This window comes from Sinohyriopsis cumingii, chromosome 2, assembly GCF_028554795.1.
Source record: "Sinohyriopsis cumingii isolate HCF-2022 chromosome 2, ASM2855479v2, whole genome shotgun sequence".
In the NCBI taxonomy this organism is placed as follows: domain Eukaryota; kingdom Metazoa; phylum Mollusca; class Bivalvia; order Unionida; family Unionidae; genus Sinohyriopsis; species Sinohyriopsis cumingii.
In genome coordinates, this window is record NC_142962.1 from 127,238,914 (window position 1) to 127,266,761 (window position 27,848).

The 27,848-nt window shown below is 35.9% G+C and overlaps 1 protein-coding gene across 6 annotated transcripts; it reads left to right on the forward strand.

The window, feature by feature from the left end:
- Positions 1 to 17: 17 nt before the first annotated feature.
- LOC149805788 (beta-1,4-glucuronyltransferase 1-like) lies at positions 18 to 27,301 on the forward strand. Of its 6 annotated transcripts, XM_089950483.1 has the most exons (6): positions 18 to 65; positions 6,865 to 6,962; positions 8,340 to 8,680; positions 10,075 to 10,163; positions 16,296 to 17,531; positions 26,191 to 27,301. In XM_089950483.1, the coding sequence occupies exons 5-6, from the start codon at positions 16,410 to 16,412 to the stop codon at positions 26,380 to 26,382; spliced, it is 1,314 nt and encodes a 437-aa protein (XP_089806609.1). In that variant the 5' UTR covers positions 18 to 65; positions 6,865 to 6,962; positions 8,340 to 8,680; positions 10,075 to 10,163; positions 16,296 to 16,409; the 3' UTR covers positions 26,383 to 27,301. The 6 variants fall into 6 exon arrangements, with proteins under 6 accessions (XP_089806609.1, XP_089806608.1, XP_089806607.1 ...); XM_089950482.1 differs by lacking the exon at positions 8,340 to 8,680 and having other exon boundaries at positions 6,865 to 7,079; XM_089950481.1 differs by lacking the exon at positions 8,340 to 8,680.
- Positions 27,302 to 27,848: the final 547 nt, after the last annotated feature.

The following is a 27,848-nucleotide window of genomic DNA, read 5'->3' on the forward strand; positions in this document are numbered from 1 at the left end:
TTCTAAACTGCGCATGGGCGGAAGTGAAAACTGTCTACTGCTTGTGCAGCGGTTAGGGAGACAAGGTAAATATCTTATAAAGCCCACGGTAATACGGTTTATAGACTCTGCCGTCTAAAATTGAAACTTTTTAAGAACGTTTAATTTGCTTGCATCATTCGATGGTTAATCAAAGAACGAAATAGGAACAGGCTGTTAGCCATTATTTGAAGGGGATATAACTTTAGTTACGCAAAGGGATATAACGCGAGCTTTGGCAGGTGCCCCTGGCAATTTTGTCTCAGACCATACTAACTTAGGTGTTCTTATCGGTTATGTTTTTACAGAAATCAAGCAATAAGGAAATCTGCACAGGCACTCATTTATATCAGTAATAAGGGGAAAATATCGGTAACGCCCTCTTTTCTGTCCATCATGCAGTGTTAATTGACTGTTACACTATTGGATTTTGTTTCTATCAACAAATTTTGTTTTAGAAGGATCGAGCGGTAAGGTCGCATGCACTCGTTTCTGTCAGTAAAAGAAAACTATTGATAAGACCCACTCCCCTTGTTAGAACCAGTAGTGTTGAACTGGAGAAAAGAACTGGATATTAATAATTGTAAAAATTTAACTTTTTTTCTGAGTTACCATTGCATGTGGTTGCTTGCATGCTTTCAAATTAGGATTTGTGTTAATGTGGTACAGTGACTGCAAGATAACATAAAGAAAGGAAATGACGAACCTTCCCTGATAGTAGTTTATTTCTAGGTTACAAAGGTCTAATAGACTAATTGAGTTTGCTTAAGACTCGCTGTACTAATGGTAATTAGTAATGCAGTTCCCATAGTAATCCTATGCAAACACTGATATTAAAAATTCATGGCTTTAAATTTCTGATTACTCACAATCAAATCTATATTTATCAGTATAGATGAAACCTGGATGACGGCTTCTGTGTAGAGAAAAGAATATGAGCTGCTGCATTTTCCCTGACCTACATGTGTTTGAAGTGTGCTTTAAATTCCACACCAAAAAGTTGGGTGCCTATTGCAGTAATGAGTGTTCCAAGCTCAAGACTCTTCAAGGAATGAAATCCCATCAAGAAACCATCTCTCTTTTTTCAGTTACAAATAGGATAAGCTCTCAAAAGATTCTTTTTCCTTCAAAATAACTTTAATTATCAACCAATCCTGGCCAGCCGAACATGTATATACTCTACTTTATGTTCACCCTTTTACAAGCTGGTTCCCATTTTTCCATACAGTTAGTATCATGTATCCTTCAGAACTACTGCAGGAAATTGTTGAAGATTCTATCTTCCAACTATCAAATTAAAATAAGAGCTTTTAACTTGTGCCTTATAGAAGTCATCCATGCACATCTGAGTGGCTGTTAATACAGTGGTCACTGTTATGTAATTCTGATTATGTTAGAGCTTATTGCAGAGGTCCCAATATGTCCTTGCTTTATTACTAGAGGTTTTTTTTTTTAAATCACGTATTATTTACTGGGAAGCTACACTGGCTTGGTTGGCAATCCAGGCTACATTATTGGGGGACAGTTTTAACACTTTTAATATTTTTTTTACATACATTAAAATAAGGCCAACTAATAACTTTATTTACATGCAGTAAGACTTTTTGCTGTCTTAATTTACTTTTGATTTTATTACAAAGATATTTAGGTAATGGTGGGGGGCTTCTGAAGTTGAACATTTCTAATCATCAAAAACAAAAGAAAATGATTGCAGGTGAATTAATGTTCACAGGAAGTGATTGAAATAAATTCACTGTAAATGATTCAATTAAAATAAAAACAAATTAAAAACAAATTTGAATGTAAATAAGCAGAAAATAAAGTAAAATGGACAATTAAAAATATTATAGGAGAAAGAGAATTTAAGTCTAACATAACAGTACACTGATAATACTTATTGTGTTATTATAAGATATATGAAAATATAAGAAATCAGAAGAGCACTTTTTGTGCATATAATCTTCTGTATATCCAGCTGTTTTATATTTTCTTTTGATAATGCCATGAATTGCCTATCTCAGACAAATCATGGATATGTACCTATATTCAGATTGATCTTCCCCGTTATAAATATTTTCATTCTACCCTAGTTTGTGGACATGTATCTGTATTATTTCCATCAGTTCATCCTTTGGTCCATAACATAATTTTTTGATTGCAACTAGCCCCACAGGTGTTTTGGGGGGGATATAAAGTTGGCAAATATCATGGTCATTACCCCAAGATACAAATGCAGTGTAAGAGATTTGGATTTTGAGTGTAGCTTTAGCAATTTTTCAGTCATATCGCTACAATATTTGCAATATGGCAGTTTATAGTGATGTCATTTACTGGGACATCATGCTGCAGACATGTAGCATGATGTCCCACCTAGTCACATTATCCTGACACCAGGTGAACCAGTCCTAACACTAACCTCTTAATGTTGGGTGCTAAGCTAGGCACCTGTTAGTACCATTTTTATAAGTCTTTGGCATGACTTGGCCGGGGTTTGGGACCTGTGACCTCCTGCATCCAAGGCAGATGCTCTAACCACCAGGCCACCAGAACAGTCCAGATACACATGCAAAGAAATGACTATCCCTGATGAATTCTTATGAATCATGGTATCAGAGGCCTCAGAAACACTTAATCATGCATATTTGGATGCATATTTTTTATCTGGCTTGCAGAAAATCACTTAGACATCAGTCCTCCTCCATACACATGTAAATAAGTGAGCGGCAAAATTCAAAGACTTGCCAGTCCTGCTTTAGCCACCTGTCGAGTGGGAAAATGTGTTGATCAGTTAGCTATGCTGGTATTTACCATGACAGAATTCAATGGCTGAAAGACTCCCTGAATGAGCATGTTGCCATTATAAGAGTACGTCAGAAGAACATGATGCAGTAGCTGGGCAGCAAGTTCAAAGACTTTAATTGGCTGCTGAGTGGGAAAATGTACTGATATTTACAATGATTGAATTCAGAAGCCAAAAGACCAAGAGATATGCATGTGGTCATTTATAAGAGTACACCAAAAGAATATGATGCAATAGCTGGGCGGCAAGTTCAAAGACTTTGACTGGCTGCTGGGTTGGAAATTGTGCTCATATTTACAGTGATTGAATTCAGAGGCAGAAAGACACAGAGATGTTCATATGGTCATTTATAAGAAGTATATCAAATAAACAACATTAGCTTTCCTAATTGTGTTCATTTCCAAGTGTAGTGGAATAAGTTGTACATTTGACCTCAAAATCAAGACATGTTGAGACTTAGACCAAAATGCCATTTACATATTTGGATAAGTAGTTTGGGGGTTAAACGGCAAACTGATGAAGAATGTATTGAGATTCTGGAGAGTTCTAGAATTGAAAATTCAGATGGATGGAACAATAGCCAAATGTAAAAAAGTGTGTGATGCCTTACTTAGTGTTTGGAATAAGACCTTTTCTTGGATTGACAAAATTTAGTCACACTTTGATGGACAACCAAGAGCTACATGTCAGTGGTATGAAGAATGCGGATATTAAACTTGATGGCAACCAATAGCTAGTTCTTCTAATCAGCAAAGTTCACATTTTCTGAGAGGGGACTGCATTTTTTGCTGGTGGAACTCCTATTTTACCAAAATGGGAGTCCTGGACTCCTAGATTTAAAATCCTAGCAGGACCTCTGATAGTAATCTGCCCATCCATCTCTTTCTCACCAATTTCAGCACAATAGCTCAAGTATCAATAGTCCACCATCTACAGTTACACAACTTTGTAAAAAGCTTGCAATTGGGGTAAGGAAGAACTCTATTGATTTGGGGGTCAAAAGTTCAAAGGTCAAGGTCACTGAAAGAATGAAAATGGTTTCCACTTAATAACTGTAGTTGTGTACCAACCTTTGTTCAAGACACCTTGGATAAGGAAGACACCTATTGATTTTGGGGTCAAAAGTCAAGGTCATTGAGCAAAAGAAAATAATGGTTTATGCCAGGGGTGCACAACCTTTTTTGGCCATCAGCCAGATTGCATTTTCTTAGACCATTCGAGGGCCGCAAACATGACACTACATGTTCTATACAAGAGCGACTTGGTAAACAAAATTAATGTTAGTAAATGTTGTAGTAAACTACTGCTTGACATGAAGGTTTTATATAATGTTATTTTAGTAGCCCAGTGGATTTCTAATTTCTTAATATAATTACTGTTCACTGGCCAGATTTCTGTGTTGTTTTAATTTGCCCTGAGGGCCAGACAGAACATATTTGCGGGTTGGATCCAGTCCTTGGGCTGCGGGTTGTGCATCCCTGGTTTATGCAGAATAATGTCAGTATTTACATGGTGGTCCATTAAACTTGGAGTGGATGTACAATGTGTCATTCACGCTACTCCTGTTTTTTTACCTTTTTTTTATCTTGCAGTGTATGACAGATCCTTTTGAGTGCAACTAATTTTTATTACCTCTTTTTTATCTTGCAATGTATGACAAATCGGTGTGAATGCAACTTATTTTTATTACCCCTTTTTTATCTTGCAGTATATAACAAATCCATGAGAATGCAACTTGTTTTTATTACCTTTTTAATCCTGCAGTGTGTGACATATCCATGTGAATGCAACTTGTTTTTATTACCTTTTTTATCAACCGCTCTGGTGGCCTAGTGGTTAGAGCATCCATCTCGGATGCAGGAGATCGTGGGTTCAATCCCCAGATGAGTCATACCAAAGACTTACAAAAATGGTACTAACAGCTGCCTCACTTGGCACTCAGCATTAAGAGATTAGTGTTAGGACTGGTCAGCCTGGTGTCAGGATAATGTGACTGGGTGGGAGATACTGCTACATGTTTGCGGCATGATGCCCCAGTGCTAGACATCACTTTAAACTGCCACACTGCAGACATCGTAGCGATATGACTGAATATTTTTTAAAGCTACGTTAAAAATCCAAATCACACACACACACACCTTTTTTATCTTGCATTGTGTGGGGTTTGTTATGGTTGGGGTGGAGTGCTCCAATATTTTAATTAAACTATTATAGAAGTCCCACCAAGGCTTGATTTTGATTGGAAATTAAATTCAGTAAAGATAGATGTAAAGCTCCGAGCACCCAGTCAGCAATGCCAATGGTTAGATGTTTAAATATACAAAAAGGTTGAAGTTCAATGAATAATGATTTAATAACAATTCAGTAATCAAATGATTCAGATTTCCAATTACACTCCTTCCGCTTGGCCCTTTAATAGCCTGTTGCATCACTTGATTAGCAGTGTGAGATCGATTTCCACATGTCATTGTATTCTACTCATCTGTGGTATTCTTCTCTCTCCTATTTCTCCCAATTCCTTCTCCTCTTCCTCCCCAACTTTATCCAGATTCCTTCTCCTCCTCCTTGATTTCTCTATACCCCTTATCCTCCTTCACTTAATCCTCCAGATTCCTTTTCCTCCTCCTCAACTCTCTCCAGATTCCTTCTCCTTCTCCTCCACTTCCTTCTCCACCGACTAGACTTCAGTCGACTTCGACTGTTTTTGGCTAGTCTCACTTCCGTCTCCAACTCTTGAAGACTTGGAACTCAATCGAACCTGAAGTTCTGTGTCCCCGAAAAAGTTTTCTGTGAAAACACAAGGACAATACAGTCTTTTCCTAAGCCCTCTCATCTCACACTACACCCAGCCTATCATCAGATAACAGCTGTTAAATTTCTTTGGTCACACATTAATTTACTTTGAGATACCCATATGTTCTTGTATGGTAAAACAACATCATAATACAGCATGGTATCAATTACTTCTTATACACACATCAATAAATTCTGTCACATCAATACATATTCCTAATCCTGTTATACTAAACAATATCACAATAATTAGATGCATTTCTTTACCTTACAACTCAAACAAATTATAAAAAAAACATTAAAATATCCAGCTCAGATATACTCATACATCCATAGTAACTAATCTTAAATACTTCACCCATTTTCCATATTCACAATTCAAGCAGGTGTAAATTCTAACATAATGCATTAATAAATGCACTAGTTTACTATGAGGTAACCTAATAGTAAATTACAAAATTAATTCTGATCACAAGTTCAAATCTACATAATTCTCTACTTAACACTCAAGCCCATTTCTCAAATACACATGTAAATGAAACACTACAATGTCAATTCTACATGATGCTAGTAATTAAGAATACATACTACAAATAATTACAATTTTGATGCCATAATATTTTGCAAAAATCGAGCAAATAACTTAGTGACCATTTCAAAACTTTTCTTTTCCTTAGAATATGCCTCTATGTTTTACAGCCAAATTACGAGTGGCTTCCTGTGAGTAACCCTATATTGCTCAGCAATCTTCCTAGGCAAAACTAAATTTTCACTTGCTAGTTAGAAGGTATAATTCACGTTGAATTGTAATCACACCCTCTGTCTCAACTTTGGACTGGACATCTGTGTGGACCGATCCAATCAAACATAGCAGACAATGTCCATCTCACTGTCTGTCAACGGGGTATGGATAAGAACACGCCTCGTTCACCCCACGGGCTTCACTTCCATCTGATCTTAGAACTAAGCTTTAACACAGGTGTGGTAATTACAAGTCTTTGTCAATTGATGCAGGCAGTCACCTTCATCAACTCAAGTTTCTGGTGTTCTGGCTGGTCACGGTAACATTGCGTAAGAGATTAACACTAGCCTGCAGCAGTGTTTAGACATTAAACACAATGCAGCAGTAATATTTCCAAGACAGTAGATTATAGCATATACATGACTTTATAGCTAGGCATAGCAAACGTAACACATTGTATGACAGATCCGTGTGATTGCAACTTGTTTTTATTACCTTTTTTATCTTGCAGTGTATGACAGCTCCTTGTGAATGCAGCTTGTTTCAGTTTCTGATTGACTGCTAAATGATTTGATTATGGTCATTGTCAGAAGATGGACATATTGACAAGTAACTATGTCCCTGTATTTATTTTTTACAATTGCAACCCATTTTTTGTAGAAACTGGATGACAGAATCTTGTGAATACAGCTTGTCTTGGTTATCAGTGGATCATGGTAAAACCTGGTAAATATTAGTTATCACCTGATGATATGCATATTGAGAAATCACTGAACCTGCAAGTTTTGACCGAATTGTTTACTTGGAGCTTGTATGTATTTTATTAGAGGATCTTGTGAACACAGCTGGTGATTCACCATGGACCTTTGTACATAATAGTGATATTATCAGAATGACTGCTGTTAAATGTGGTACATACATATTATGATCATTATCAGAAGATTTGCATGCTGATGAATCATAGTACACTGAATATTTTTGTAAAAGAGTTACCAAAAATTTGTTGGACTCAAGTTACAGCTAGTCTATTCATGCAGTCATTGGTGGATTTTTATCATACTTGATACATATATAATATTATTATTATCTTAAGGTACCAATTACTGTACCCCACCATTTTCATAAGACTATTGCCCTTCCTGATTTATAGATAGGTGCAGTATAGGACACAGTTTTTTGACTGCAGCTAGTTTTATGAATGGAATTCAGTTGATAAATATCATGGTCATCATTTGAAGATATGGATATTAACTAGTCTTTGCGCCTTTATAATTTTTGCAGGACTTATTCCACATTTTTGACTGTTGCTGGAGGCAACTCATCTATGTTGTCTTTAGTTGAGGCTGTATTATACCCATATCTCCGTCATGGGAATAGGGTCGGTCTGCAGAAGAGGCAGGGTATGTTCATATAGACAGATTGCTTGCCGTTCCTAGAGTTTGTTAGCTCTGCTGAGACCAGAAAACCTTTGCTTAACCTTTTATCCATCGTCCATCATGTTGTCCATTGTCTGACATCTTGTGTCCATCCATTAGCACAAGTGTTATCACTACTCCTCTTAAACTTCTTGCATGATTACCACGACATGTAACACACACATACACACACGCATGCATTCGTCCCAAGGCCTAGTTGGACCTGAATGAAAATGGTGTTGATCAGTTATCCTGTATGGCTGCCACAACAACAATTTTGAAAAATCTTGCTGCTTCTGCTCTTCCTGAATGGATAGTCATGGGTTTTTCACTGAAAGACTTAAAATGGAGTATTATAAGTTGGTCCTAAGTGAATATGGTGCTGATCTGATATTCAGTGTGGCAGGCATCTTACAACTCCTGTTTTCACTACCTATTCTGAATATTTAGTCATGAGGACAGCATGACTTCTTATAATGTCTAGTAGGTCCAGAATGAAACTGCTTCTTCTCAGATATCTCATGTGACCACCATAGCATCCATCTTGAAAATATTATCATTACTTTTCCAGATTGGATAGTCATATCAACATCAGGTTTTCACCAAAAGATTTCTTATGATGTCTAGTTGGTCCTACGTAAAAATGATTTGAATCTGACAGCTAGGCAGCCATCATGAAAATCTTGTTACAAATTCACCTAAATGGATGTCATATCACAATATATGAAAGGATAGATTTTCCCAAGGCAGTTCTTGTATATAAATGTCTACATGGTACTGCACCAGAGTATCTTCAGGACTTATTCAGGCCTTTTTCAACACAATACCAGTTGAGATCAATATCACATGGAAACATCATTCTACCACCGAAACCAAGAACAGAGCAATTTAAAAAGAGCATCCAATATTCTGGTACGGTTCTGTGGAACAAGCTTCCACTACATATAAAATCTGCTGAAAATATTACAGTATTTAAGAAGAGATATCATGAGCATGTATGTGTTTCTAATAGATAATGGAATTTAGTATTTTAATACCAAACATGTTAAAATAAACAGTAATTATTGGTTTCATATAATGCACATTGTTATACTCTTCTTATGAGGGCCTCAAGGGAGAATAGTCTTTGACTAATGAGTCACCCTTTATAGATGAAGTTATTATTATTATTATTATTATGTTATTGCCATGAAGTTTTCACCAAAAGTCTTCTAATGATGCCTGGTTTGTTATAATTAAAATTGGTGCTGATCTTACACCCAATATGGCTGCCACATTGGTTAATTAAAAAATCTTATCTTTCATAAACATTGGAGATGGTTTCAAGACTCGACAATTAAAAAGAACAAATGGTCTTTTCTTGAACCCCAGGAAAAGTGATCATAGACAGTAGAGCATCTTGAAGGGACTCCTCTTTTATTTTTATGCATGGAAGGGGTATATAGTGTTGCCCATGTCCATCTCTTCCATCCTGTCCCATATATTTTTGTTTCAGCTCATGTTCGAAGGACTTCATGGATTTAACCCAAATTTCATATGGGGCTTTATAAAGTGGTGTCCTTGTCCATAACTGTCTGATCCTGGAAATTCTGCTCAATAACTTTTGAATGACTCAATGAATTGAAACCAAATTGGGTATGAGGCATTATATTGTGCTGTGCATTTTCATCACTTCTTTCCTATGCCCCCAAATTTTGTTTCCACTCAGTAACTTTTAGAGGACTTCATAGATTCAAAAAAATTTGGTATCAGGATTTATATTCAGAACACCTTGGGTATGTTTGATTTTCACAACATTTCATCAACATTTTATGGAGTTATGGCCCATCAGTAATCTTTGAACTTTTCCCTTTGATTTCATTTGTGCTAAGTAACTTTTAAAGGAGATCAGATTAAAGTCTAATTTTGTGTGGGCTTTACAATGAAAGGACGTATACAAGGTTTGATTTTTCAAAGTTTTATGGATTTTTCAAGCTTGTTGGACTTAAAACTTTGCCCTTTAATTTCATTTCTGCTCATTAAATTTTTGAAGAACCTTTTTAGCTTGCCCTTCAGAGGTTTAAGAGGACTTGTGCAGTACAATTATTCCTTAGCTTTTTCCAGGCTGTGCCTTTTGGTTTTGGCACAGTAAATTCTAAATGGTCACACACAATTATTGGTAATATATCATAAAAGGTGCACAAAAAATAAATAGATTCCCGACTATTAGGTAAGCCCATTAAGTAATGACAAGGCTTGATTTCATGACTTGGGCCATGCAACAAGCTTCTCATTGATCAATATGATGTATGCTTTCTCTGTCATAGGTCTGTACAAGTGAATTGTAAAGAACTGAAGAATATCTGACCTGTTCAAGCTGAAGATGATAACAGCGGATGGTACTATGTATTTTGAGGTAGTGATGGGAATTGGTCAGAATTTCATAATCGATTAAATTTTTCCACTTAGCCAACAGATAATTGATTATAACCAGTTACTAAGAGCAGATTTTAATTTTTGTTTGTTATACAGTTATATCTGTGCTCAAGAGTTCAATATGTTAAAAATGTACAGGAGTAATCTCTTTTAATGACTTGTATAATTTAAATTGATAATAATATTTCATTTTTTCTATTGTGTTGTGTGTTATTTTTGTTCAACAACTTCGTTAATTGTAAGCAACTTTTATGGCTGATCAGTCTTATGTAACTGAAATAATGTTGCAATCCCCCAAAATCTTCATATGTGTGTGATGTCTCTATAATTTAAAGTGTAGAAGGATGTTATTCTCTTGTTTGTCATTATTTACAAATACTGCCAAGGATTTTAAATTTAAACTGAATAAATCTTTAAAAAGTGTTTAAATTTATTAACTGAACAATTTTAACAGCTCATGTAATCATGACTGTATGTTGTTAACTATGAAAGTTTGCACCTACAGAATATGGTATAATTGTATATTTGTAAGTTGTGAAGAGAATAAATCATTCAGATCAACTTTAGTGGATTGGAAGCCCTATTTAGCTTACCATTTACATAACCTTTGTGTTTTGCATGCACCTAAAAATAAGTAGTCTCCCTTTACACACAGTTGGTTATGGAGTTTCACAATCGATAATCTTATTGTTTTGCTCAACCAACTGATAATCGATTATAATCAGTAGTTGGAACAACGCTATTTAGAGGCCATAAGAAATTCCTTCACTGATATTTATGAAGATGACGTGGATGAGTTGGCAGTGCCTTGGCATCTTTTGCCAATTTTAAAGTGATCTGGAGCAAGTAATGCACAAGAAATGGTACCATAGTATTATATTGCTAATGATCTTAAATAAAAAAAATGGCATGAAAAGGACAAAATGAAAATTACAAAATCTTCTCAGCATTACAACAACCTAAAAGAAAATTCCTATTATGAAGTTTAATGTATGCACAATGTTGTTTCAGTTCTTATCACAATAAATTCTTATACTGAGTAGGAACATAATTATACAGTAATTTAGTTATATATAGATAAACTGGTGTGAAATTAATGCATCAGTTGAAAGGAATTTAAGTAAATTTATAATTGTGGTGATATAATCATTCTTCAGTATTCTGTACCTCATGGGAAAGTAGACAACAGTGAACTACATTTTTGACATGATTTTATTATTAAAAATTAACCTGTTTTATCTTCTGGTAGCTTAAACACATGTGACACAATCCTTTTTCCCTTCCACTGAGTTTAGAAAGCTTTTTATTTTTTTAAATAATTTTTTTGGCTCGAGTTAATATTATGCATGGTAGACAGTATTACATAAACCTACTTAAATGAAATCTTCATCTGTTAAAGTTGTGTAAGCTAGGAGAGTGATATCAGACCCACTAGGGCTTCTTGTCTTTCCATTTTTTCCATGGTCGCTTTTGTTATCTGCCCAGTAACAAGTGAACTTACTGGTGTGAATCTACATCCATCATGCATAGTCATTCACATGCAACACCTTTCTAGCTCACCTTGCCATTAGGGCAAATTAGCTTATAACATGGCCCTGTGTCCATCATCCATTCATCAACAGTTGATTTTTACCACTCTGGATTTATATACGGTAAGCATATTTAGCAAGGTGTTACAACTTTGGAGATCATATTTCTGATCCATTTGTTCAAACTTGGAATATGGTCTTTTATCATCGGGTCTTGGAAGAGTTTATCAGTGAGCAAGATCAATGTATTTGAATGAGATGATCATGCATCTGTTTGCCTGAGCTACTTAGGGGACAATTTCTGATCCAGTTTTTATCAACGTTTGGCACATAAGGCTTTTATCATAAAGCTGTTGCGTAAGTTTGATATTGAGCATAATCCACACATATTAATGAGGTGATCTTGCATCTGAGTGCCTGAGTATTTTTAACTGATTTTTGTCAAACAAATTGGCAGATAGGCTACAATTAGCAAAATCTTGGCTGAGTACATTTATAAGCAAGCTTTCTGTTTATTAATGAGTTAATCTCATATCTGATTGGCTGAGCTAATTTGCACTTTAATGACACTGCCTGTGATAATTTGTGGATGGACAGGGAACACAGACTTCACAAAGTGGAGCCATGTAGTAATCACATCCGTCAGTAAGACTTAAACCAAATTTGGGATGCAGCTTTGGCGAGACTGAATGAGTTTAGTTTCCAGCATTCCATGACATTTACCTGAGTTATGCCCCTTGATTGACTGTCCCCCCTGTCTCTGGTTTCCAGCATAACTTTTAAAAAATATTTGGAATTAAACCAGATTTGGTGTGCTGCATTATATTGATAAGATCTTGAATAAGTTCGACTCCCAGCTTTCCATGACAAAATTTACAGGAGTTATGCCCCTTTGTTGCCCATTCTTCTGATTATGGTTTCTGCATCATTACTGTGTAGGATTGTTTGGATTTCAAACCAATTTGCTACGAGGATTTATACCGATGAGATCCTAAATGAGTTTGATTTTAGTATTCAACAACATTTACAGGAGCTATTCCCTTCATGTCCTCCTCACTTTTGTTGCTGTGGCATAACTTTACCAATTATTTTTAGAGATCTGGATCAAATTTTGCATACAGACCAGTAACCCTGCTACCACCAAAGAGAGAAAATGGAACCAATCACTGTGAATATTGGAAGTAAAACAACACATGCCCATGATATAAGATGCCTGCCAAGCTGTAAATTTTGCTATTTTTAGATCGCAATACAAGGGTTTACTGAAAATTATAGAAATCAAACTGGATGATTGTTGTGGATTTTCATGGTTGGTCCATGTTTTCATACACATTGATAATATTAACTACAAACTGGTTTTGGGAAGAATTGCAGCTTTGTGTTGCATAAGCCAAGTAAGTGATATCAGACCCACTTGAACCTATTGTCTTAAAGCATCCATAGCAATCAGGTGGGAAAGAGTTTTGATATCTCTTCCAAAAACAGTGCCAACTTTTATAAAACTTTATTTTTAACAAAGCTACTATGCATGTTTGGATCAAACTTTATTGACATATTTCAGTGGACATTTTCTACCAAAGTTGTGTTAATTGTAGTTTTCCTAGCAACCATTTGATTTCCAAAGTAGAGAAAACTTTTATTTGTAACATTTTTTTGGAAAATGTGTTTTTGACATTTTTATAAAAGCAGCTGTGCCATCATTGATGAAACTTCGCAGAAATGTTCCTTAGAATATATTCTACCAAAGTTGCATTGTTTTAATGGTTTCTCTATAAACTAATTGGTTTCGATAGTGAAAAATATTTGATATTTGCAAAAAGTAAAAACAAACATACATGGTGTCCATTTTGATGAAACTTAGTAGATATTTCTAAGACATACTTCCAACAATGAGGTGCTGGAACTTAGTCTATTTTCAATAGTAGTTTTTGCGTATATTTGGGATTGAGGTACAGGAACATAGGGTACTTTCAATAATAGTTTTACATATGTGTGAGATTGGTGTACAGAAACATATGGATACTTTTATTAGTAGTTTTTACATACAGCTGTATGTGTGGGATTGAGGTACAGGAACATAGGGTACTTTCAATAGGAGTTTTTACATGTGTGGGGTTGAGGTACTGGAACATTGGGTACTTTCAATAGAGTTTTTACATGTGTGGGGTTGAGGTACTGGAACATTGGGTACTTTCAATAGGAGTTTTTACATACGTGGGGGATTGAGGTATTGGAACATTGGTACTTTCAATAGGAGTTTTTACATACTTGGGGGACTGAGGTACTGGAACATTGGGTACTTTCAATAGGAGTTTTTACATGTGTGGGGTTGAGGTACTGGAACATTGGGTACTTTCAATAGGAATTTTTACATATGTGTGAGACTGAGGTACAGGAACATAGGGTACTTTCAATAGGAGTTTTTACATGTGTGTGAGACTGAGGTACTGGCACATTGGGTACATTCAATAGGAGTTATTACATATGTGTGAGACTGAGGTACAGGAACATTGGGTACATTCAAGAGGAGTTTTTACATATATATGAGACTGAGGTACAGGAACATAGGGTACTTTCAGTAGGAGTTTTTACATATGTGTGAGACTGAGGTACCGGAACAGTGGGTACTTTCAATATGAGTTTTTACATACATGGGGGATTGAGGTACAGGAACATTGGGTACTTTCAATAGGAGTTTTTACATATGTGGGGGATTGAGGTACTGGAACATTGGGTACTTTCAATAGGAGTTTTTACATGTGTGGGGGATTGAGGTACTGGAACATTGGGTACTTTCAATAGGAATTTTTACATGTGTGGGGTTGAGGTACTGGAACATTGGGTACTTTCAATAGGAATTTTTACATATGTGTGAGACTGAGGTACTGGAACATTGGGTACTTTCAGTAGAAGTTTTTACATATGTGTGAGACTGAGGTACTGGCACATTGGGTACTTTCAATAGGAATTTTTACATATGTGTGAGACTGAGGTACTGGAACATATGGGTACTTTCAATAGGAATTTTTACATGTGTGGGGTTGAGGTACTGGAACATTGGGTACTTTCAATAGGAATTTTTACATGTGTGGGGTTGAGGTACTGGAACATTGGGTACTTTCAATAGGAGTTTTTACATATGTGTGAGACTGAGGTACTGGCACATTGGGTACTTTCAATAGGAGTTTTTACATATGTGTGAGACTGAGGTACTGGCACATTGGGTACTTTCAATAGGAGTTTTTACATATGTGGGAGACTGAGGTACTGGCACATTGGGTACTTTCAGTAGGAGTTTTTACATATGTGGGGTTGAGGTACTGGCACATTGGGTACTTTCAGTAGAGTTTTTACATATGTGTGAGACTGAGGTACTGGAACATTGGGTACTTTCAATAGGAGTTTTTACATATGTGTGAGACTGAGGTACTGGCACATTGGGTACTTTCAATAGGAGTTTTTACATATGTGTGAGACTGAGGTACTGGAACATTGGGTACTTTCAATAGGAGTTTTTACATATGTGTGAGACTGAGGTACTGGCACATTGGGTACTTTCAATAGGAGTTTTTACATATGTGTGAGACTGAGGTACTGGAACATTGGGTACTTTCAATAGGAGTTTTTACATATGTGGGAGACTGAGGTACTGGCACATTGGGTACTTTCAATAGGAGTTTTTACATATGTGTGAGACTGAGGTACTGGAACACTGGGTACTTTCAATAGGAGTTTTTACATATGTGTGAGACTGAGGTACTGGCACATTGGGTACTTTCAGTAGGAGTTTTTACATATGTGTGAGACTGAGGTACTGGAACATTGGGTACTTTCAATAGGAGTTTTTACATATGTGGGAGACTGAGGTACTGGCACATTGGGTACTTTCAATAGGAGTTTTTACATATGTGTGAGACTGAGGTACTGGAACATTGGGTACTTTCAATAGGAGTTTTTACATATGTGGGAGACTGAGGTACTGGCACATTGGGTACTTTCAATAGGAGTTTTTACATATGTGTGAGACTGAGGTACTGGAACATTGGGTACTTTCAATAGGAGTTTTTACATATGTGGGAGACTGAGGTACTGGAACATTGGGTACTTTCAATAGGAGTTTTTACATATGTGTGAGACTGAGGTACTGGCACATTGGGTACTTTCAATAGGAGTTTTTACATATGTGTGAGACTGAGGTACTGGAACATTGGGTACTTTCAAGAGGAGTTTTTACATATGTGTGAGACTGAGGTACTGGAACATTGGGTACTTTCAATAGGAGTTTTTACGTATGTGGGGGATTCGTGTGCTGGAGCAAAAGGTACTTTCAGTAGAAATTTTTTCATTTGTTGGGGATTGAGGGAATATGTCATCTTTAGATGACTTTTATTTAAAATTGTTTGGCCAATTTTTATTTAACAAACCATTTTACCATGGCTTGCCTGATCCCACTTGTTGACATGTTCACAAAGATGACCCCCCCCCTCCCAGTCTTATCATAACATAAATTTAGTACATTGATTAAGTAAAAATCATTTTTGGCTTTTTATGTTTCATCATCGTCATCATCATCCTTATTGCAGGTATGACTGGGTTCAGATACCATTTCATCTAAAGGAATAGATATGGCATCAAGTTACAGATGATGTAAGGGCAAAACTACATTTCTCTGGTAACCAGTTCTAACATTGACCTTCATGGCTGTTTTGAAACATTTCAGACACTGCACGTTTTGGAAATTAATAGTGGTCCTTGTTATTGCTACCATACTGCTGCAAGCCCGGCACATGATGATGCTTTTTCAAATAGAAAGCAAGGTCAAACATAAATCTTCCAATGATGAAGGTCAAAATGAAATTTTTCCAGGTAAAAATGATACATCTCGAGGTCAAAGACAAGAAACAGGTGGTTCAATAGAATCTCTAATGAAGAAAATGTGGGAAAAGGTGAGGACAGCTAATGTGTTTGATCAAAGTGGATCATATGTTGTGATTGACAACATTCTTGACGATTCAAATAGCGAGGAAAATCATACACAAGATGTAACCATAGTTACACAGTGTTCAGCCAATCATCTCCATCATCTTCTCACTCTTTCTAAGACATGGAATGGCCCAATTTCTGTTTCAGTATTTACTCATGACCAAGATACTCAATTTGCTATATTTACCATTGCATATTTAATTGCATGTGTTAAAAATGTTTCCAAACAAGTGTTATTTCATATTGTTATTCCAGTTAAAAATTCACCCATTCCCTTTGACCTTCATGATACCACTGTGTCATGCAATGATAGAATTGACACTGTTCAGTCCAAAAGTAAACACTTAAACTATGCAGTAGAAGGAGTGGAATATCCTAATAACCTCCTACGCAATATTGCCATACAAGCCGCCAAAACATCGTTTGTGTTCATCATAGATATTGACACTCTACCATCTCCAGATCTGAGAATATCTTTTAATGTTTTTATCAAAAGACACAAACAATTTATGGACTCATCTAGCCCAATTGCATTTGTAGTGCCATCATTTGAAGTGAATTCACAAGTTGACATATCATCCATCCACACAAAAACAGATCTTAAAAAGGTCTTGAGTGATTCCAAGGTCCGTCCATTCTATTTTGAGCTATGCTGGAAGTGCCAGAGATACACAGATTATGAGCAGTGGGGACAGCTTCCTGATTTTGATTTTCTCGAGATTGGGTATTTTGTAGACTGGGAGGATCCTTGGGAGCCATTTTTTATTGCCAAAAAGAGCGATCTCCCTCTGTATGATGAGCGATTCAAACAATATGGATTCAACAGAATTAGTCAGGTTTGTATTTCACAGTTGTACACTAAGGACAAAGCATTTTTAATCTTTACTTGCAACCTTAAGCTTATATGCTTGATACTTGACCAAGTCAAATAGCAGTGGCGTTTTTCTCGCACATCTAATAAATACATTATAACCAGTTAACCTAAAAACCATTTTCGTTGGTCCCACTGACCTTGCCTTTAAAAAGCCATTTTCATTGGTCCCACTGACCTTGCCTTTAAAAAGCCTTTTTCATTGGTCCCACTGACGTTGTCTTTAAAATTGTGACATAATAATTATTCTTTTTTCAGTTTGTTGTCATATGGGTAGATGAATGGTATTTTGAATCCATGGATGATATTTTTGCCTATTGTAATTAAAAAAAACCCACTTGTTATTCCTTAATTTGGCTGATAACATTTGGTTTAGACATGTCTGTAGTTGCTTTCATATATCAGAATCTGTACTCAAAGATCTACATTTCTCAAGCTGCTTTAATAGTTTTTCTTTGTTGATTAAAAAGACCTTTTGACTGGCATTTATTTTATAATTATTAATATCTGGTCATTTATCATGTTGGAACTTGGTAATATATGATTTGCTGTGTGACTGAATGCCCTAGCTTTGTCACTGAGCTTCAACTCTTTGCTTATGTTCCACAATAAACATTTACACACAGCAGTGTTAGAGTGTAATATTCCTACAGTGTTATAGTGTAATATTCCAACAGTGTTACATTGTGATATTCCTACATTGTTACCATTTAATATTCCTACAGTGTTACAGTGTGATATTCCTAATGTTACAGTATAATAGTCCTACAGTGTTAGTTTCATATGCATAGTGTTACAGTGTGATATTCCTACAGTATTACAGTTTAATATGCATAGTGTTACAGTGTGATATTCCTACAGTTACAGTTTAATATGCATAGTGTTACAGTGTGATATTCCTAGTGTTACAGTTTAATATGCAGTGTTACAGTGTGATATTCCTACAGTGTTGCAGTTTAATATGCATAGTGTTACAGTATGATATTCCTACAGTATTACAGTTTAATATGCATAGTGTTACAGTATGATATTCCTACAGTGTTGCAGTTTAATATGCATAGTGTTACAGTGTGATATTCCTACAGCATTACAGTTTAATATATATAGTGTTACAGTGTGATGATATTCCTACAGTGTTACAGTTTAATATGCATAGTGTTATAGTATGATATTCCTACAGTGTTACAGTTTAATATGCAGTGTTACAGTGTGATATTCCTACAGTGTTGCAGTTTAATATGCATAGTGTTACAGTGTGATGATATTCCTACAGTGTTGCAGTTTAATATGCGTAGTGTTATAGTATGACATTCCTACAGTGTTACAGTTTAATATGCTTAGTGTTACAGTGTGATATTCCTACAGTGTTGCAATTTAATATGCATAGTGTTACAGTGTGATGATATTCCTACAGTGTTGCAGTTTAATATGCATAGTGTTATAGTATGATATTCCTACAGTGTTACAGTTTAATATGCATAGTGCTACAGTGTGGTATTCCTACAGTATTATAGGTTACTGCATTTGTATGGGAAAATATGAACGAGTTTTCGGAATGAATACTGCACAAACTTTTGAGTGCAGTATATCCTTCCGACAAAATGAGTTCATATTTTCCCATACAACTGCAGTAACCTTTTTATTATATGCTCATTTTTTTATTCTACCTAAGGTTTAATTATATAAACAAAATACACTATAAGAAACAACGTAAATGAATGAATGCCGTATTCCAAACTAAATACACAAGTGCAGATTTGACATTACAAAATGACATCATTATTAATGCGCACATAGCTCCGCCCAGATAAATTTGAACTTAGTCGCGCGGTCGACATAACTTTCAAAAGAAAATGACGTGTCTAGTTAAAATTGAAATTTGCAGTCATATTGTGAATGAATGCGCACTGCAACGACTATTTTGGTATTTTGTTTCGATTCGACGAAGGTTTGTGATTTTGGACTAGATTCATCTGTGCAAATTATACATGAAATACATCGGATTGAAGTGGCGTGGGAGAAGCGTGTTTACATCTGCAAATGTGTTTCTGTTTCTGTCATTGAATGTTTGAAATCATAACGTGGGAAAATATGAAGTCTTTCAATTGCAATTTTCAAAAAGACGCTATGGAATTTAATGTGTATTTCATTTTGAGTGCAGTAAGGAAGATGCAATTGCACTTATCATCGAAATTACAGCACACGTTTGAAATGTGTAATCCAGATTGAAAACCTATGACATGGCTCATGTAATTCGGATTTGCAGAATTAAGAAAAAACATTTTGAGGAAATTCAAGATGTAAAACTGTAAGTATATTTTATTTTGCCATTCTTATCACCAGATAAAGAATACAGTATATTCCTTGTCACTTGTATCTTGTTTGTAAGGATATAATCGTCCATCTTTTATATAATGTAGCTAGCCTAAATCCGTAACATTGTATCAACGCGGAATGTGCCAAAAGAGCTGGGTTTCTGTTGTGTTTTTTTTTGCAGTCCACGAAACATGTCTTAGTTCATTCACAAACAAATTTAAATAACCACAACATAAAGAGCCTCTTACGCGAGTGTATATGATTTGTTTACAAATCAAAAGTGCTGGTGTCTGTGTCATTGTTTGTTTACAATAGAAAGTAGTTCCTTTATTCACGTGAATGCTATATGTGCATTGTCGCGTGCGTTCAGTATCGGGGAATTCTGAACGATTCCAACAATGTAAAGTTAACGGGGAAAAAAATGAGCATATAATAATACAGTTTAATATGCATAGTGTTACAGTGTGATATTCCTAAAGTGTTGCAGTTTAATATGCATAGTGTTACAGTGTGATATTCCTACAGTGTTACAGTTCAATATGCATAGTGTTACAGTGTGATATTCCTACAGTATTACAGTTTAATATGCATAGTGTTACAGTGTGATATTCCTACAGTGTTGCAGTTTAATATGCATAGTGTTACAGTGTGATATTCCTACAGTGTTACAGTTCAATATGCATAGTGTTACAGTGTGATATTCCTACAGTGTTACAGTTCAATATGCATAGTGTTACAGTGTGATATTCCTACAGTATTACAGTTTAATATGCATAGTGTTACAGTGTGGTATTCCTACAGTGTTGCAGTTTAATATGCATAGTGTTACAGTGTGATATTCCTACAGTGTTACAACATAATGTTCTTACAATGCCCTGTAGCAGAAGGCTACATTACTCATTAGTATAAATGTTACACAAATATATAACTATGCAATTTATTGTAAAGACAGAGCATGAGCATGCAAATAGGAAGCAGAAATGTCTTACATATTCATTGAAAAATGTGAGCTGTTCCATTAGGTCAAAAGTAAGCAAATATGCATTTCATTTCTTGTTGGGTATTTGTTTTAAGCTGTACAACAGTCTTTAGTGTGTACACTTGTTGGGTGTATATTTTATGCTCTCCAACAATCTTTATGCACATGTTGATGTATATTTAAGCTCTCTGACAATCTTTAAATAGGTGATTATACACATGTTGGGTGTATATTTTAAACTCTCTAACGATCTTTACATATGTGTTTATACTCCTGTTGAGTGTATATTTAAGCTGTCCAACAATCTTTAAATAGGTGTTTATACACACATGGGTGTATATTTTAGCTCTCCAATAATCTTGTTAAAGGTGTTATACACATGTTGGTGTATATTTAAGCTCTCCAACAATCTTTATATAGGTGTATGTACACCTGTTGATGTTTTAGGACCAGATAATCTCAGAATAAGGGGGCTTACAGGTATCTCATGTAAGTTGAATTACAAAGAATAATATACACAGTAATTGTTTGCACAAGAATTATAGGTAATAACAGTTTTATTTGTTTTACCTGTTGTGTATAGAGTAGTTCTGTGAGCCTGTTTATAGATCATGGGAAAGCCACACCTCATAATGTCAGAAATGACATCATGAAATCATGTAAAGTGTAGGCATAATGACGGAGGCATCCTAATGATTTTAAGATTGTTTGACAGCACTGTTTTGTGGTATCATCAATAACTTCATCATTTTTATATGCCCATCATAAGGCATTACATATTATTATGATTTTGTCTGTCTGTCAGTTCCCTATTTCATTTCCACATAATAACTTGCATATTATATGATTTTGTCCATCTGTCAGTTCCCTATTTCATTTCCACGCAACAACTTGAGTTCTTCACCATTTGGGGCCCCGAGTGGCCGAGTGGTCTAAAGCGCTTTCCATTACAGATCACTGCCATCTCACCTCTGTCTGCGTGGGTTCGAGTCTAGGATTCTCCCAATGTGGGTATGTGAGAAAGCTTGCCAGTAGCTTCTCATGGATCGGTGGTTCTTCCCGGGGTTTTCCCGGGTTCTTCCTCCACCATTAATACTGGCCGCCATACATAGCCTATCTTGTGCTGAAAAATGGCGTTAAACCCCACAACAACAACAATCTTCACCAGTTACAGTTACCTGTTTGTGGATGGTTGAACATGGGTTTAGGAATATATTGATTTTGAGGTCAGAATAGTCAAGGTTACAATGACTGAAAGAACAAGATTTGTTTTTGCACAGTACCATTAGTTCTATAATACAGACTTTAACCAAATTTTCTAGACGGTTTGTACATAGGTTAAGGATGAAGCCTGTTGATTTAGGGGTTTAAAGATCAAGGTCATGGTGACTGGTTTCTGCACAAACATGTCAGTTCTCAACAATGTACCTTCACTAAAGTTTGTAGATGACATACATGTCTGGTAAGAAAGTAGCCTATTGACTTTGGGGTCAAAAGGTAAATTGATCATGGTTACTGTGACTGAAGAAAATGTTTTTCGCAAAACAACTTTAGTTTTAAACCATGTACCTTGACTAAGGTATGGAAGGAACCTATTGATTTGTGGGTCAAGATCATTATGACTCAAAGAAAAATGGCTTTTGCAGAATAGCCATTGTTCTTGAGCAAGTTCCTTGACCAAACTTTGTGGTTGGCCTGCACTTAAGGTAATAAAACAAAATATCGATCTGAGGTCATTGAAACCCATTGCTCAGTGCTCTCCAGAGTCAGCCATGCCCATTTTTGTACCATCCTGGAGTACTTTTAAACAGGGGCATGTTTACAGTCTGCTCTTATTTATCATTTAATAAATGGAATCTTATAATTATGCAGATTCCTGATAAAATTTATAAAAGTGGTCAAATAATTAGAAATTCTTTGACATGGTTCATAAATTTCACAAGAAATGAGGACATGTATAAGATCTTCTGTTTGGTTTTGACCATGTTGTGCATTCTGTCTGGTTTTGACTGTGTCATGCATTCTGTCTGGTTTTGACCATGTCATGCATTCTGTCTGGTTTTGACCATGTTGTGCATTGTCTAGTTTTGACCATGTTATGCATTCTGTCTTGATTTTGACCATGTCATGCATGGTCAGGTTTTCACCACATCATGCATTATGTCTGGTTTTGACTGTGTCATGCATTCTGTCTGGTTTTGACCATGTCATGCATTCTGTGTGGTTTTGACCATGTCATGCATTGTCTATTTTTGACCATGTCATGCATTCTGTCTGATTTTGACCATGTTGTGCATTGTCTGGTTTTGACCACATCGTGCATTCTGTCTGGTTTTGACCATGTCATGCATTCTGTCTGGTTTTGACCATGTTGTGCATTGTCTGGTTTTGACCATGTCAGGCATTCTGTCTGATTTTGACCATATCATGCATTGTCAGGTTTTCACCACATCATGTATTCTGTCTGGTTTTGACTGTGTCATGCATTCTGTCTGGTTTTGACCATGTCATGCATTCTGTTTGGTTTTGACCATGTCATGCATTGTCTGTTTTTGACCATGTCGTGCATTCTGTCTGGTTTTGACCATGTCATGCATTGACCATGTCATGCATTATCTGTTTTTGACCATGTCTTGCATTCTGTCTGGTTTTGACCATGTCAGTCATTGTCAGGTTTTCACCACATCATGTATTCTGTCTGGTTTTGACCATGTCATGCATTCTTTCTGGTTTTGACAATGTCATGCATTTTTTCTGGTTTTGACCATGTCATGCATTGTCTGGTTTTGACCACATCATGCAGTCTGTATGATTTTGACCATGTCATGCATTCTGTTTGGTTTTGACCATGTCGTGCATTGTCAGGTTTTCACCACATCATGCATTCTGTCTGGTTTTGACCATGTCATCCATTCTGTCTGGTTTTGATCATGTCATGCATTGTCAGGTTTTCACATCATGCATTCTGTTTGATTTTGACCATGTCATGCATTCTGTTTGATTTTGACCATGTCATGCATTCTGTCTGATTTTGACCATGTCATGCATTCTGTTTGGTTTTGACCATGTCATGCATTGTCTGGTTTTGACCATCTCATGCAGTCTGTCTGGTTTTGACCATGTTGTGCATTCTGTCTGGTTTTGACCATGTTGTGCATTCTGTTTGGTTTTGACCATGTCTTGCATTGTCTGGTTTTGACCACGTCAGGTAAGCAGCAGAAAATAAAAATAAAAATAAATATTAGACAAGCAGTACAATTCTGTGCATAGGTAAGAATAATGTACATGTACTAATTTGAGGATCTTGTGGGTGTCTTCACCAGTTGCGGCATAGAACTAATTGTCGCATAGTCTTTAAATATTCTGATTTTCTGCAGGATTTATTTTGGTAAACCCCATTTAATTATCTACATTTTAATAAGCACTGACCTAAATTATTGAACTATGGAGAAAGGGTCAAATGAAGGTAATGACAGTCGCACAAACTGTCTTGGTCTGTATGTAGCCTAGTACAAAAAACATAACTTCTTGATTGATTCATTAATTACAAACTTAATTAGTTTAGATTTTTTTATAGTTACCCATGAAGTGGATCCCATGGGATGCATGTATGGCCCAGTAAGGAATATACACATTTCAAAGAGCATACAAATATTGTAAAGAATCAGTAATAGGTAATAAGTAACCATTGTGCAACAGTTGTTTCCATTTAGCAATTGATGCAGACCCATTACTTCATAAACACTGGAACATCCAACAAAATTGGTTTTAAGAAATTTTTGTTCTGAGGCAGATTATTGTTGTTGTTGTTGTTGTTGTTGTTGTCGTAGGGTTTAACGCCATTTTTCAGCACATGATAGGCTATACATGGCGGCCAGTATTAATGGTGGAGGAAGAACCCGGGAAAACCCCGGAAAGAACCACTGACCCACGAAAAGCTACTGGCAAGCTCTCTCACATATCCACATTAGCCGAATCTGAGATTCGAACCCACGTAGACAGAGGTGAGATGGCAGTGATCCGTAACGAAGAGCGCTTTAGACCACTCGGCCACTCGGGGCCCCCGGCAGATTATTGTGTAACGATGAGCAGATGTACACATTTAGTAAAATTCAGCTATTTGCTAGAACATTTATAAAGTACATAAAAATGTAATGCATTCCTTTGGGATTATATCTTCCCTAGTGCTCCAGCAACCATGTGAAACTTTCATAACAACTACATTGAATCCTACTTTGGGATTAAAATCTTCCCTTGTGTTCTAGTATGCATGTGACACTTACAAAAGAACTACATTGAATACCCTCTGTAGGATTAAAATCTTCCCTAGTTCTTCATTAAGCATGTGACCCTTACAAAACCACTACATTGGATCGCTTTATTAGATTTTTAGTACTTGTAACTCTTTGTACTTGGTGCATTAAGATGAAATTTGTCTATTTATGGGTTATTAAGGATTTACAATTTTTCCTGTATGTATAGATGTCCTTCATACAAAAGATGAAAATGTTGTTGTTGTTGTTCTAGGGTTTATCACCATTTTTCAGCACAAGATAGGCTATACATGACGGCCAGTATAACTGGTGGAGGAAGAACCCTGAAGAACCACCGACCCACGAGAAACTACTGGCAAGCTTTCCCACATACCCACGCTGGTCGAGCCTTGGACTCAAACCCATGCAGACAGAGGTGAGATGCCAGTGATCCGGAACAGTGAGCGCTTTAGACCACTCAGCCACACATGGCCCCCAAAAGATGAAAAAGGACCCCCTTTATGTTACCATTTATGAGTATGTATCATATATATAAAGATGTTTATTGAGGCAGGCAGTACCAGTAGAATACCAACTCAAGACAAGCAAGTAAAAAAAACAACTTATTCAGCATGCCTGATTATGAATAATTAGCTGATTTCTTATTTGTTTCTATGCCTGTTTTGAAGCTCTGCAGTCTGGATCTCAGCATTAAGATTCTGTTCCTCATTTGCACACTTTTTATGAAATAATTACAATTATCATGTTTCTTTCTTTCTTATTAATTTTCATTGCTACGGTGGAAGAGTGGTTGCAATCCTAACCAGGTGAGTATGGGTTTGATTCCCACCATCTGATCAAACAGGATTGGCTGCCTTGACGAGTTCTTGGACAAGGCACTTTATGCAAAAAATAATTTTCAGTGTGTGTAATAAAAGTACCAAAACACACACACACTGTTTATTTTGGGCCGGTACTTTACAGTAGAGCACTGTAAAATAGCCAGTATTACAATGTCGGAAGTTTAAAAAATATAACTCCTTCAGTCAATTTTCATATTTTCTGTTTTTTTCAAGGTATGTGAGAGCTATGTGAAGGGATTCAGGTTTGCAGTTCTGAACAATGCCTTCCTTCTACACCATGGATTCAAGGTCCCATGGAACTTTCATGCCAAAAAAGAAGAAGAACAAAACAGAAATAGACAGCTTTTCAGAGAATTCAAAAGAGAGCTAAAACTGAAATATCCATTGTCAGATAGGAGATGCTAAATCATGTGCCAGTCTGTCACAATTAAAGCCTCTAATAGATTATGGAGTGTTCAGTAAGCATAGCAGTTTGTACTGTTTTGTAAGCATAGCATTATGGACTGTGTTCAGTAAGCATAACATTATGGACTGTTCAGTAAGCATTGCATTATGGACTGTGTTCAGTAAGTATTACATTATGGACTGTTCAGTAAGCACAGCATTGTGGACTGTGTTCAATAATCATAACATTATGGACTGTTCAGTAAGCAATGCATTATGGACTGTTTATTAAGCATAGTTTGTGTTCAGTAAGCATAACATTATGGACTGTGTTCAGTAAAGATAGCATTATGGACTGGTCAGTAAGCATATCATTATGGACTGTTTGGTAAGCATAACATTGTGAACTGTGGTTAGTAAGCAGAGCGTTATGGACCGTGGTCAGTAAGCAGAGCATTATAGATTGTTGTCATGGAAGGCAATTTGCCAGTACTGAACAGCCTGCCCTTGTAGGGAATTTTTAATGTGTTGGACAGGAATAGATTTGTTATGTCATATTTTTAAACCATGCTCTTTAAAGTTTAAAAAATGAATATGACATGCCCTTGGAAATGTATATTTTATCCATTTCTTGGAGTATGTAGGTCTAAATACACACATGAACAACATTCAAGGCAAATAAACCAATATCTATCGTATATATTCGCATATAAACCAAATAATTTAGGAAAAATAAAGACCTGAAACAAGAGGAGGTCAGCTTATCCGCAGGCTGTGGTCTAAACTTGAAAATTTTTTAGATTTTTTGTTGACAACCATAATGACTGTAAATCATAGGACATGAAAAAATAAAAAATTTCCGTGTCCTAAGATGATTATGCATGTGAGAACAAATACATTTTCGGTGTCCCAACACTTACTAAACTGTTATAAACTACTATGATTGATTTTGTTATTATTTTGCATATGCATATTTTCTGATTTCTCCAGTTCGAAATTAAAAAAAGGTAAATAAAGTCTTCATAATTCGTGGGCCGGTTCGAGTTTACCTGGGAGATCAAGCTGTACTATAATGTACAGTATTTACACTGGCATCACTTTAATTCTTGTTTATTCCCAAATATATTAGATGCAGATTTTGCTTTATTCATTTTTTCCACCAAATCGCATTCTTCCAGATAGCACTTCAGCTTGTCAGTAATAGCTGTTATTACTCTTTTTCAGTGATATAAGCTATGCTACAGATTGAGGTAATCTTTATAAAAAGGTACACACATTCAATGGTGCAAGGCACAATCAGCATAACAGTTACGTATTCATGAAAAAATGGTAATAATAAAGGCTAAAAGTCTGAATATATATCAACTAAGATCATCATCAGTCTATTTTACTTTTGCGTTTTGGCTGAAAAATTCATAATTTTCCACACAATGGAAAGCTGGATGTTTCGGCGTCTACTTTTTTATAATTGGTGGGTTTCTCTTTTG

Excerpts from the sequence above, each read along its gene's own strand:
- LOC149805788 (XM_089950482.1), top strand. The coding sequence starts at position 16,410 with ATGGCTGTTTTGAAACATTTCAGACACTGCACGTTTTGGAAATTAATA. Across the intron at positions 17,532-26,190 it reads GATTCAACAGAATTAGTCAG|GTATGTGAGAGCTATGTGAA; the intron begins GTTTGTATTTCA and ends GTTTTTTTCAAG.